This window comes from Trachymyrmex cornetzi, unplaced genomic scaffold, assembly GCF_001594075.2.
Source record: "Trachymyrmex cornetzi isolate Tcor2-1 unplaced genomic scaffold, Tcor1.1 scaffold35, whole genome shotgun sequence".
Lineage (NCBI taxonomy): Eukaryota > Metazoa > Arthropoda > Insecta > Hymenoptera > Formicidae > Trachymyrmex > Trachymyrmex cornetzi.
The window spans coordinates 202,177-216,348 of record NW_017298213.1 but is presented as its reverse complement, the minus strand read 5'-3'; the positions used below and the strand labels follow the sequence as shown (position 1 = coordinate 216,348).

The 14,172-nt window shown below is 32.4% G+C and overlaps 1 protein-coding gene across 1 annotated transcript in view; it reads left to right on the top strand.

Moving 5' to 3' along the window:
- The window catches only part of MESR6 (misexpression suppressor of ras 6), a 750,945-nt gene that overhangs the window by 605,879 nt on the left and 130,894 nt on the right, over positions 1 to 14,172 (top strand). The window contains exon 6 of the mRNA XM_018510785.1: positions 13,976 to 14,091. Within this exon, the coding sequence (XP_018366287.1) occupies positions 13,976 to 14,091 (116 nt within the window). The remainder of the gene's footprint in view (positions 1 to 13,975; positions 14,092 to 14,172) is intronic.

Here is a 14,172-nt window from a genome sequence, read left to right as displayed (position 1 = left end):
TAAACAAATTATTTTCTATATAATTTTTGTTTTTACAGCAGAGAATTTGTTTTTAAAGCAATGAATTTATGTTTATAAAATAGAAAATTTGTGTAACCCTTTATACCATCGATGTGACAGATTTCATAACCTAACGACAGTTAACTTTAATGATTAATATCTCACTTCGTGGGACTGAGCACAACATTTTACTGCCAAATTTTTTCGTTTCATGCAAAAACGCTTCGAATGTGAGCATAATTTCATTGAAATCGATGATGAGGAACGTCTTCTAAATAATTACTCATGTTACAATCGACACTACTGTGATCGTTACTTTTGCAACCACCGCCGCTTGTTTCGATTTTATACCCATTAAACTTACATGTAAACAATAAATTGAATTGATATATACCTTACTGCAAAGCTTAATATTCATATATTCATATCACACAGTATCGTCGTATTACAAATTGTTGTGGAACGAGTTGCACTAAAATAATGGCGGGTAACAAAGTTTACAATCTAACCTTGATTTAACAAAAATAGGTGCTGCTACGTTTGCACTTGCGAATGGCCACTCAATTTTTCGTCAATGACTTATGTCTGTTAACGGGATGCAACCGTGCATGCAGTTTAGCCTTTCGTCAATAGATACAGCTATTGCGGTCAATGTTACAATTGACCCTCTATTTCAACCGACACCACTCTCCCCTACAAATAAAGGTGACTGAATTATAGATGGTCGACGGTATTAGCCGTTCGACCCGCGTAGCCCTCCGAATGCTCGTGCGGTAAATTGAAACGTTATACCGCTCGGAGGCGCGACTTTAATCCGCGCCAGCTCGTCGCTGATTAATGCCATCAAATCGAATCATCCGGCTGTAGCTGCATCTTGAGGCTACACGCCGAGGCTCTCTTCCTGCAGTCCTTCGCGAGAGATGATTGCCTCTCCTTACACACGGTATCAGCGCTCTTCTTTCATCTTCGTCCCGCGAGCCCGTGGGAGCGGCATTACCCGACCGCTTCTTAGTTTGTGTGCATGCACGCAACTCACATATAACATCCTGAACTGAAATCTATGAATATCTGGCATAAAGGGTCGGCGAATATCGTGATGTTTTCACATTTCATTTTGGAATTACTAATAAATGTCGGCGGTGTTTCTGACATTTCTGCTAATTGGAAGAGTTTGATTGATGTGTATTATTCATATTCAATTATTTATAATTAAGTATACGAAATAAAGTGAATATTAGAATAATTTTTAGCTTGAAAATTATTTTAGGTGTTATTCTTTATTTCAGATTGATAATAGAAAGCAAATGTGTTATTTGTTATTTTTAAGAATATGACTCCTATAAGGAAATGTCTTTTGAGATAAGAGAATGGTCTCTAATATTTACAAGCCAACGCGTATAAATGTTCACGACGATAAGCAATGCATTTCGGTGCAGTCCTTAGACACCGAATTGCTCATCATCGTTGACACTTATACGCGTTGGCTTGTAAATAGGGTCCAATATTCGCGCAACAGCGAGATTGCACAAATATATTTCGCAACCTGCGTCACCATAGCGCCGTCTGCTTTTGCCGGTGTACGACGTTATATTAAAGAGAAACGAACGAAACGAGTTTATGGTATGAGAGGTAGTAGGAGTCGTGCGAAGGAGTATTCGACCAAGTAGATTGCGATATACAAATATTATGCCAAGCGCAATGGAAGAAAATAGCTTTCGTTTGAAAATGACTGCCGTACTGGACTAGAGTCAAATAATCGTGACAATTGCATGAGAGACGATGATTACTTAACCGAAGCCTACGTGGAAACGTGCCGGGATATCGCGACACCCACGTCGAGCGAAAATAGATTTACCTAACGACGTTTGAGAGTGTGTGAAGCCTCGAGTGAATTCGACTAATATCTATTAGAGAGATAGAGAGAGACTAGGAAGAATCGTTAACTCGAGAGAGCTGCGTAAACATTTACGCGGATGAGTAACTTTTAAGACTATCGGAAAATAAGTGCAGTATCGTGTACCTTCGTAATATCTCAGAAGCTAATGTATACGGCCTATCGTAATTTCGTACCGGAAAACGTTACTTCACCGTTATTTTCATAAAATAAGTTGGCGATTTTTTTTTTTTTTTTTTTTACGCAATAAATAGAACTGTTTGTATGCGACTTGCACTTGCAGTTAATTTTACTGAGACTCGGAATATGTGGAATTAAACATTTGGAAACGGTATATTGAAGTTTCGCGATGGTTATGCTAAATTATACGATTGAATTCGATATAACTTTGATAAATTCAATTTTCCGTACTACAAATACAGAAAAATGTGTCTTACGTCAATCGTCACGTTTCCATTGCCGCGGATAAATATAGAGATCATTTTTGCGTGCCTATATCACTGAAAATTCTGAACTCGAATGTATACTGGTTTCAATCGTAGCTATAAAATGTGTGATATAATTGTGGAAAAAATATTTGCAACTGGTTATATTACTAAAAGATCTTGTTTTACAAATTACAAAATTTTTTTGTATTTACATTTTCGTTAAATTGTTTAATAAAAAATTAATTCGTCCTTTTCATATTTTACCACCATTCAATACTGTTTATAAGTTCTCTTTTGAAATATGTATATAGGGAAAAATTCGAACGTAAATACAGATTATACGGTATTATTCATAAAACAATAATGCACATTTGATTGCAACTAATATCTCATCGTGTCGTGACCGGTGGAGCAGACAAACGAAAGGAGACAGGAATGACGGAGACGGGACCAGAAGGAGAGGGGAAATCCGCGACGTGGAAACGTCGATACAGATTTCCGTGGAACTTGATCCCAGTATCCCGGCATTTATTCCACTTGTCTCTCGAATCAGTCACGACGATCTTCACGATCTTTCGTAGGTGCATAAATCACGCAGAGAATACCCGCGGCTGTTCCGTCTCGTGGCGACCTTTCGATCGAGCACGGGTCTCGTTTGCGGAATTTATTGTCTTACATCACACGAAAGCGTGTATATGTGCGACAGACGTTACGCTGGCTGTTACGCTGAAGAGTACCCTACCCGCTGTTTTTCCGTCGTGTCGTCGTCGATGTGATCCGGCACCGTCACGAAATCGTCACGAAATCGTCGATGTCGTTAAATTGATGTTCTATTAAAATTCCGATATATCCGCGAAAGTGCGGACGCACCGCGCCGCGGCGCTGTCTTGCCGTAGAGCCACGGCGTTAAGGCGCGAGGTTAAACGATGGACAGGGCGATAAGGCTAATGAGCTGTAACGATCCTTTCCCCGCTTTATCCTCCCCCACCGATGGTGCAGTTAACCTTTATCCGTGCGCGATTTTCAAAGACCTTGTTAAACGCCGACTTTCTCCGCGAGAGCCTTGCCTAATTTCTTAGTGCCCGAGGATTGGACGAGCGTCCAATCGCGTTTATGGGCGAACATACGGATAATTGTTGCGCATAACCCGGGGTTCTATAATTGGTTGCCCTTTATCGTCTGCCTTAATAGCGGTTTGTTGAGAATTAGATAAAAGTCCCGCGCGCGGCGATGAATACCTGTATATGCGCTCTGCTACGTAATTTACATTTGCAGAATATATAGCTACGATATAACTAATTGGATAATGTTTAGCATGACGACGTAGATTATTATTAAATCCTCGTAATCTGTTATTTTTGTGTCAACAAAACCAGACATCTGAGCCACAGGACTAAATAACTTTGTGTGTGTCTATTACATTAAAAGATTAAAAGAAAAGTTTATCTACACTTTCAAGGCTATCGTAAAGCTTGAACAGCAATTTAATAATACGAAGACAGCATGTGATAATTAATGGGCATATCATTAGTATATTAATCTTTTATATAACTGTTTATATAATTTGAGGAATTTTGTATCGACGTCTTGCGAGTCGAAATAATAGAAATAATCACGATCTTCCTGTGTTTTACACTGAAAAAAATGTTTGGTATTTGTAACTATAATTACATACTATAATTATGATTATTACTGCTATAATAATAATAATAACAGTAACTATGTATATAGTTCTAGCAACAAATGTATATAGTTGGCAACCTAAAATGACTATAATTATAGTTATAACCATAAAATAGTTGAAATCACCTAAAATGACTATAATTATAGTTATAACCATAAAATAGTTGAATTACCATAAAAATGATTCAAGTGACTATAATTTTATAGTTATATTTTGGGACAATCATATTTTTTATGGTTGTTCCAAAATATAACTATAAAATTATAGTCACTTGAATCATTTTTATGGTAATTTCAACTATTTTATGGTTATAACTATAATTATAGTCATTTTAGGTTGCCAACTATATACATTTGTTGCTAGAACTATATACATAGTTACTGTTATTATTATTATAGCAATAATAATCATAATTATAGTGATATGTAATTATAGTTACAAATACCAAACATTTTTTTCTCAGTGTACTCTGCATCCCTCTCGCTCAATGCTATAAAATAAAATTCCAGCGGCAACTTATTCGCACACAACTCACCTATTTATCTCACTTGCGATCGACTTACACGCGCCCAGAATGCACTCACATAATGTGATTATGCTAATAGCCAATACGGTCGAAGAAAAGTGATATTGGGATATCCCCACGTCACACTACGATCGACAATAATTATTGGAAATGACTCATCAATCTCACTCAGTCTTAAAAGGCGTCCCGTACATCACTATCAGAAGCGGATTTCTACCGCTCAGACATTTTAGGACCCATTTTATTATGTCGCGACATGCATCTATTATTACGCGTAATAATTGTTTTAATACAATATTTAGATCCATAGATAATAGAATTTTAGAATACACGGAAAGGACGGTTTTGCCAAAGTATCTAAAAATTTGGCTAGATGCAGATCTGAAAATAATTTTGTTAGATCACCAAAATAACTATGTAGGACACTCGAACTAGTTGCTAGAGTGTCAAAATTTGTTTGCAGAATTGCTCGTCATGTTTGAAATTACGTAATTATTTTGATGGTTTAATAAAATTATTTTTAAATTTGTATCTAGCTAAATTTTTAGATACTTTGGTAAGATCGTTCCTTCCGTGTATAAAATTGTTTTCCCCCCTTTCCCTATATAAAACTATAATATTATTATATAATATTAATTATATATAATTATATAATTATAACAATATTACTATATAATATTATCTGTATCTATGATAAATCATCAGACTAATCAAATTTGACAGTTAATTATAATACTTAAAGATACTTTTTATTGAGAAGTTATTTTTATTGGGATTTTAACAGCTTAGATATATCTTATTAGACACATCTTATTTTGTATGAAGTAATTAAAAATATATTTCGTTCATATTAAAAATATCTTAAATTCGTTTCTGATTGCTGCTAGTTTTAATTTCTTCATTAGCGAAGAATAGTTTTGTTAAAGTATTTAAAAGTTTAGCTAGATACAGATCTGAAAATAATTTTGTTGTACCATCAAAATAATTAAAATACGCTGAAAAATATATACTGAATTTAAAAAAATCATTTGTTTGAATAATGCTAACTAAATATACTTACTAAATATAAAGATATATTTATTCGTTACAACGACCGTTAATTTCATTTAACTATTATCATTTCTTTTTATTGAATAAATATTTATTTATTGTAAGTAATAAAGTAAATATTTAGTTAGCACTATTTATTAAAATTTAGAATTTTTCTCAGTGTAGAATGCGTAAACTGATTGTAAGAACATTAAAACAGCATCATTCATCATGTTTGAGATTCATACATAATTATTTTGATGATTCAACAAAATTGTTTTTAGGGATCTGTATCTATAGTTGAATTTTTAGATACTTTAACATAATCATTTTCTCCGTCTTCGTTTATATATTAAATGCGATTAAAACCAATGCGAAATAGTCTACATTCCTACAAAGTGGTAAAATTTATTAGATAGATTAATGTTTTGGTAGATTAACCAAACATATTCCAAACGGAAGTCAGATATGATGATACTGTTGCGTTACTCGAGAGGCAGTATATGCGAGGTATTCCCCACGAAAATCATAACAGCGAATCGTGGTAATTACTTTACGTCGTCGGTAACCACGGGGCTGTTACGTTTCCGTAAACTACAATTACTGCTAACTCAACAATGGATACAGCAAGATTTAGCCGAACCGCTGTTTTTGTTGCGCAGCGGACCGTCAACTCAGCAATTACTACGCACTTGGGTATACTTTTTGAAAACAACCATCTGCTTAGTGAAAGTAGATGTGCAATCCTACCAATTTCTTCATGTCACTTTTGCATCGCGAACGTCCGGCAGGCCATAATTTGTGCAACATGTATCTATATATGTGACAAGAAACATGAAGATAAGATGTCCAAACGGACAATAGTCGACATAGTCGCCATTTAAATATTGCAGGGTATAGTTTATTGGGCTACTCATTATTATTGGTAACAACTCGTTGTTAACGTCTCGCCGTGCGTAACCGACGCAGCCGTGAGTTATAGAAAACGAGGCGTAGAGTTTCAATATTTGCGTAAGTATATTTTACAATATACATATACACGGGGACCGCCTCACGCGGCGCGTTTACTCGAACGTAACTCGAAGGCGCGTACCTTTTTCTCGCCCTGTTATGCGCCGCACGCTCGAAATCACTTCGCATCTTTTAACGTACCGCAAGCGAATTTATGCGCGCATCCACTTTGGCGCCTACGTGCATACTGCAGACGAGTACACGGCGGACAGAAATACGAATATGTATTCAAGAAATCTCAGGTAGTTTCCGCTGCAACCGCTGCAACCCGCGCGGGCGGGTATTACTTTGTTGTAAAATTTAAACGATACTTGAATAATATGGATAAAGTCTGTAGGGCATTAATAATTCGTGAATGATAAACATGAAGATATACGTGAATGATACCTGAATGAACGTGAGACTTCCATATAAATACTAATTAACAATGAAGTTATAATTTTTACAAAATTTAGATATGATGATATATTTGAATCAATAAAACTCTAGTAAAATGTTCCTGTCTTAATTACGTTTTCAATATTGTTTTATATTATTTATTATAATTTTATGGTCTAACTTAAAAAAAATAAAGATATATTGTAATATTTTGAAATTGTTGTATATTTTGTTTGTTTTTATTTTAAAGAATAGAATGGATATTTAATAATTAATTTTATATTGATGAAATAAAGCCAATCGTACATCACCTAACATTTTGAAATTATCTGTATGTTACTCTTCAATTGTCGATAAAATGAAATTGTTATATATTTCCACGTGTCAAACTTCGAAAATGAACACGATAACGCGCAACTTCAATAAACATTGCCATATTTTCCACTGAAACACGTTTTAAGACAAGATAAACCTTGTTATAAGGTGAATAATACTCAGAATAAAATGAGCATGAAGACAATTTTCGACGAAAGCCTAAGAATCCACTGTCCACAGATCCACGGATATAATCTTTTTAACACCTATCGGCGAAGTTTCTTCTCGAATCGACGGTCTTACCACGAGAAGAGAAACGTAAAGTATACGGTTTACCGAGTGATATCACGAAACCTGCGTAAGGCAGCTTTTACAGCCGTGATACAAGTAGTAAGGATTAAAGCTGCAGTCCGACTCACGCGTTAATATCGTTCATTAAAAAATTCTTGAATAATCATGTAATTTTTAGCCTTACAAACTAGAATACCACCTTAATACTAGCTATTGTTACCGTAGCTAATTGCAACACACCTTTTGGAACAAGCAATTTCTTTTGAAAGACAATCATAAATGCGATACATCTCTTTTATCGAGCTGTATATTATTATTAGAGAATAAATATCATGTGCGATTGCGAATTTAACATGCCCCGCGTTTGAATTAAAGGAAAACAAACTAAGGCTGGAGATCGTAACGATCGGTAAATCTCAAAATTAAGTATCGGCATTAATTGCGTCCAATGTTAGCTACCTGCGGTATCTGATATCATAAATACTATCTGATACATAAGTACTATCTGATATCATAAATCGGCCCGATATAAAATTATTTTTATACATACGAAGTAGAGATTAAGTTAATCGTTTATTGCGAGATCAGGATGTGCTCACTTAGATATTTTTTTTATTAAGCTGTGTATATAAATCGGAAGTATCTTCACACAAAATTAATTACAATCTATAATAATTACTTAAGTCTTACTTAAATCTTACTTCTCATATTTTAATTGTTGCAATCCATAAAATTATAGATTTACAATTTTTTCCTTGTTGAATTAAATTATTCTTCTCTTATATATGTATATATACAGTGAGAGCAAAAAGTATTCGTGCAAAGAATTTTTTTATAAAAAGAGTTTTATTTGTAAAAAATAAACATTAATTAGCAATTTTATACAATGAATATATTCTGTTCTAACATAAGCAGACGAGCTTTGCATGTATTCCTGATTTTAGAAGCTAAATTTTTCGACTGTACGAATACTTTTTGAGGATCCAAACAATAGAATTTTTTATTTTCGCTTATTTTTCAGATGATATATTTTCTATAATTAATATACATCTTTTTGGTGTATATAATTTTAAGAAACATACAGTCTATTGTATTTTTTATGAATAAATTATTAATTACCTAGCAAGAGAAATGATCGCCAATTAAACATCAAATCGACGTCAAATTGATATTGAAATCATCGTATTTATATCAATTCGACATCAATTCGATGACTCATTTCTCGCTGGATAATATTTACTTTTTATAAGAATAAAGTTCTTTTTAAAAATATTTTCTTTGTACGAATACTTTTTGCACTTACTGTATATATACTATACATAGAAACACAAATGTAAAAGAAGTCTTTTAAATAATCGTAAAACTTGCTCTATGAATATCCTTTGAAATTATTTATTATCGTTAATTATGTATAAGCATTATATATATATATATATATATATATATATATACTCTATTATTATTAGTATTATATTCAATCCATTAAGTCATTTTTTATTATCTGCCTCACATCAAACATGTTACAAATTATGTCAAAGCCTTTTTAATTTTTCTAGTGCAAGAAAAGAGGTATTTGAACTACATCGTCCATCACTTTTATCGGAATGTGGAATATTTTCCATAGAGGCCTGAGATGGGAAACCTGCCGTGCGCTTTTCTGTGCACGAAGATGAGAGTGGAGGGATCGTAAATCGCGATGGCTGCTTCTAGGTGAATGGGGTATATGACAGCATTGGTAGGAGAATGGCGCAAGGGAAAGTCATGACAGAAAACAATCTTGATGGCATAAGCCACTTGCCTTCAGTCTTCCGCTAGCCTAGGAACTTTGTTTATCAAATGAAATAATTTTCTTACAAAAGATTGCATCTACTTGAAAATATTAACAATTCATAGATTTACTAGTTTACTGAAGTGCAATATTAGCAATTACTCGAATCTTTTTATAACATTGTAACGCCATGTTACATGGATAGAAGAATACTCAATCTTATTATATACATACATACAATATACAGTACACATACATAGAGAGATATTACATATTTATAATATTATCTAATTAATCGCAACTCTGTAAGAACATGCATTGAGACTTACAATTCGTTAAAGATGCAATGGATGAAGTTCTCTTTAGTATCTGAAATCATAAGAGAATATAATTAATATTAACAATTAGTGACCTGTATCTAAATTACAATATAATATATATTGCTCATTTGCTATAACAATGACATAACTTAAAAATTATCATTTTTTTGGTTGTTTACAAAAAAGTAAAAATATAAAGAACAAGAGAAAAAAACACGTTTTAAATTAAAACAACATATTTTTATTTTTCAATAATTAAGTTGAATCAAAATTGCATTTTAAAATTAATATTGTATTATAAAATTTTAATGGTTCAAAGTATTCAACATTGAGAGAAAAATTTTTGATATTTGTAATTATAATTACATGTTACTATAATTGTGATTATAACTGTTATAATATTAGTAATAATGCTACATGTATAGATCTATCAACAAATATATACATAGTTAGCAATCGAAAATGACTATAATTATAGTTATTATTATCATAAAAATAATTGAAATTGCTATAATTTATAGTCTTTTTTGGGATAACTATTTTTATAGTAATAATAATTATAATTACAATAATTTTCGGTTGCCAACCATATATATTTGTTGATAAAACTACACAATAGTTATTATTACTGACATTATAGTAGCAATATATATAATATATGGTATATAATTATAATTATATGTAGTAACACATATATAATCATATGTAGTTACAAATATCAAAAATTTTTTAGTGAAACACTTGTTTTCTTGAAAATTTTGTATTTTAAGTTATATCATTGTTTGTAGCAAATACACTGAGAGAAAAATGTTTGGTATTTGTAACTATAATTACATATCACTATAATTATGATTATTACTGCTATAATAATAATAACAGTAACTATGTATATAGTTCTAGCAACAAATGTATATAGTTGGCAACCTAAAATGACTATAATTATAGTTGAAATTATCATAAAAATGATTAAAGTGATTATAATTTTATAGTTATATTTGGGATCAACCATATTTTTTATGATTGGTCCCAAATATAACTATAAAATTATAGTCACTTTAATCATTTTTATGGTAATTTCAACTATTTTATGGTTATAACAACTATAATTAAATATATATAGTCATTTTAGGTTGCCAACTATATACATTTGTTGCTAGAACTATATACATAGTTACTGTTATTATTATTATAGCAGTAATAATCATAATTATAGTGATATGTAATTATAGTTACAAATACCAAACATTTTTCTCTGAGTGTAAGCAATGTTTACAAAAAAGTTTACTCATTATAAATACGTAATGACCGAAGTAAACGAATGATTCCCTTGTACAGAAATTCTCATGTCGATACTCCCAATGAGTCTTACAAATATGGTAATCGGTCAGATCGAGACCGATAAATCAGCTCGCGACAAATAGGAACATTCTTATGGCGACACTTTCTTTATGTTAATTCTCCAAGTAATTCGCCGTGATCTGCCGTTCTTTACTGACAGAAAGTGGTCGTAGACAAAACTCACTATGGGGCAATATTGAGACAAGACGATAGGAGGTGACGTGGGAGAACGGGTATAGAAGAATGCGTAATTGTTTTGAAAGAGACCGAGCTTCGCCGCCGCCGCCGCCGCCACTGCTGACATCGTCGTCTTTCGTGTGGGATGTGTGAAAGGCGGCCTAGCCTGCTGACGCCGAACACAAACGACGAGGACAGGTTTCGTTTCTTTCGCCGTCCACATATCCGCCATTCCGACCTCTCTTTTAACGCGATCCCGGCGCATGTACGAACGCAGAAATTGCCGGTCCATAATGGACGACTGAACGAGCAATATACATAATTTTCAATTTATCTCAAAGCTAAAACCAACGATGATTAATCAGTAAATATACCAGGGTTGTGCGCGTTATCTCAAAAAAGTAACGCGTTGCTGTTACCGTTACTTTTTGAAAAAATGACTCGTTACCAATTCTAAAAAGTAACGCGTTATCGTTACTGTTACTTGAAAAGTAACGATTCGTTACATTTCGTTACTTTTTTTTATAATGCTAAAGTAAGTTATTAGATTTCAAAATTACATTAGCTGATAATTGATTTAATATTAAATGTGTGAAGTCAATATTCAAACTTAAAATTCTCTACTAGGGAATTTATATATACAAGCTTTTCTCTATATTAAACTTACCTATAGTTTTACTAATTCTTTATTTTTTTAATATCATTATTTTAATCTACTCATTTTTATAAGAATTTAAATTAAACAGATAATAGATTAAGTATTGTTTTTGAACGTTAATATTCCCTGGTGAAAATAAATCGATGAAATCTTTATCAATAGACCCATTTCAATATAATTCATAACGAAATGAGTCAACTGATAGAAATTTCAGTGACTTTCAACACTTTTAGCGATTTATTTCCACCAGGATTAATATTACATCTATTTCAATATTTATTGCTTGTACCAAAAATTTACAGTATATATATGTAATGTGAATTATATATTTTCAACATTGGCAGTGCCTATTAGAACACTGCAGTATAAGATATTAAGTATAAAATATTTTTTAAGAAATTAAGAATAAATTATAAAATAAAAAATAATAGGGAACTAAAGTAACGATAAAAGTAACGGCTGAATTCATTACCGTTACTGTAAAAATGTAACGACATTACCATTACAGATAAAAAAAAGTAACGATCGCGCGCGCGCGCGTTACTAAAAAAGGTAACGAAAATGGTAATGGCGTTACTAGTAACTTCCCAACCTTGAAATATACGTATTGGAAAACAAAACAATAGGTACATCTAACAGAAAAACCTTGTTTAATACATAGAAAAACTGAAATTTTCTTTAAAACATACGAAAAGATAGATTTTCTCATTATAATTCTTTTACATTCTTCTTTTGAGATGCGAGAAAACTAAAAAATCTTTCGTCAAATTTGTTATAATATTCAAATTTGTTATAATGTTCAGTTTCACCGAAATCGCAGAGATATTCTAGAAGGAATTTTTTACGATGCAAACACATCCTTCGTCAGTGTATTCGCTACGTCGCGTCGCACCATTCGAAATTTTGAAACAAGATGTATCCATTTGTGAGAGGCAGTCGAGTGGAGGCATCAACAATAGGGATTATCAGCATTGGCTGAGTCGACTTCACGTTGATATTGGTCTCTCGAGCCCCGACATATTGTAATCACGCGGATATATTGTGCTCGTGCAATGCACGCTCGTCTCCCAGCATCTCTCTCCTCGTGCTACACTTTCCACCAACCCACTCGGGCATCCTCTTTCGGTCTCTTTCTTCGCGTTCGTCCATTTCCCCCGGCCTCTATCCTCGGTGCGATCAATGCTCTCCTATCCTACCGATAACTCGATAATATTACACGCGAAAACCGCTTCCGACGTGCTCGCCCAGTCAGCGAGCCACTTGTGCGAGCAAATAACCAGTTATCGGAAAACCGATTTTATTTTCGAGAAGGAGCGGTGGTCCTGATTTTTTTTTCTTCTCCGTGCTACTCGACCCTTCTCCTCGTTTCATCTCTCGCTCCTTCTTTCTCTATTTTTTCTTTTAGTTTTCCTGTACACGTACAGTGGAAGACAAAGATTAGCACGATTAAGGTTGAACAATGCAATTCTCTTTCTAAAAGCAAAATTGCACGATGTCTTTTTTGTCAATTCTCTCATTTTGTAGCCATTCCCGAATACAAAGAAATAAAAATTATTTGAATATTTTCTTAACCGTAATCAGTTGCGTGCAATATAGTTTACATCTTTTTAGTATTTCTGTAATAAAAATTTTTGTAGTAATTTCTATAAAAATTATTATGTATGTTTAAGATCATATACGTTAAAAAAAAAAGATGTAGCAACAGTTATTATTTTAATTGAAACTAATCACATTGATTTAACAGCAATATTAATAAGACAAATAAAATTGTATTAAAACAAGAGCATCTATTTTATTAATATAATGTTATTAAATTAACAAAATTATTTTCAATTAAAATAATGCTGTTGATATATAACATTATTTTTTTAAATATATATTTTAATATATTATAAATGTATATTAAATACATCGGATAAATTATTAGTAATATTTTTAATTTTTCTAGCGCAAGAAACAATGACATTAATTTATACCGTATCATCTAGCATTTATTGGAATGTGAAATATTTTCCATAAAAACGCATCGTATAAATAAATACAGAAAAATACAAGAAAACGTAATTTGAATAAATGTTTATATTGATCTAAAAATTAATGAGCATTATATTTATTATTTAGTAACTTTGTTTTCATAAACATATTGTATGTATTTTAGGTTCTGAAAGAATCGATGATAGAGAGGAACGAACAGCTTTCCGAATTGAAGAATCTTTTCAGCTATTTAGAAGAACATCGTTCTTTAAAAGGTTACGACGCTTTGAAGACATCACGGTGAGTGTGCATGAAATTTTTTATAAAATATTAGGTGTTAAACTTAATTCCTGCCACTCGCTACTAAAGGATGCTGGCTCC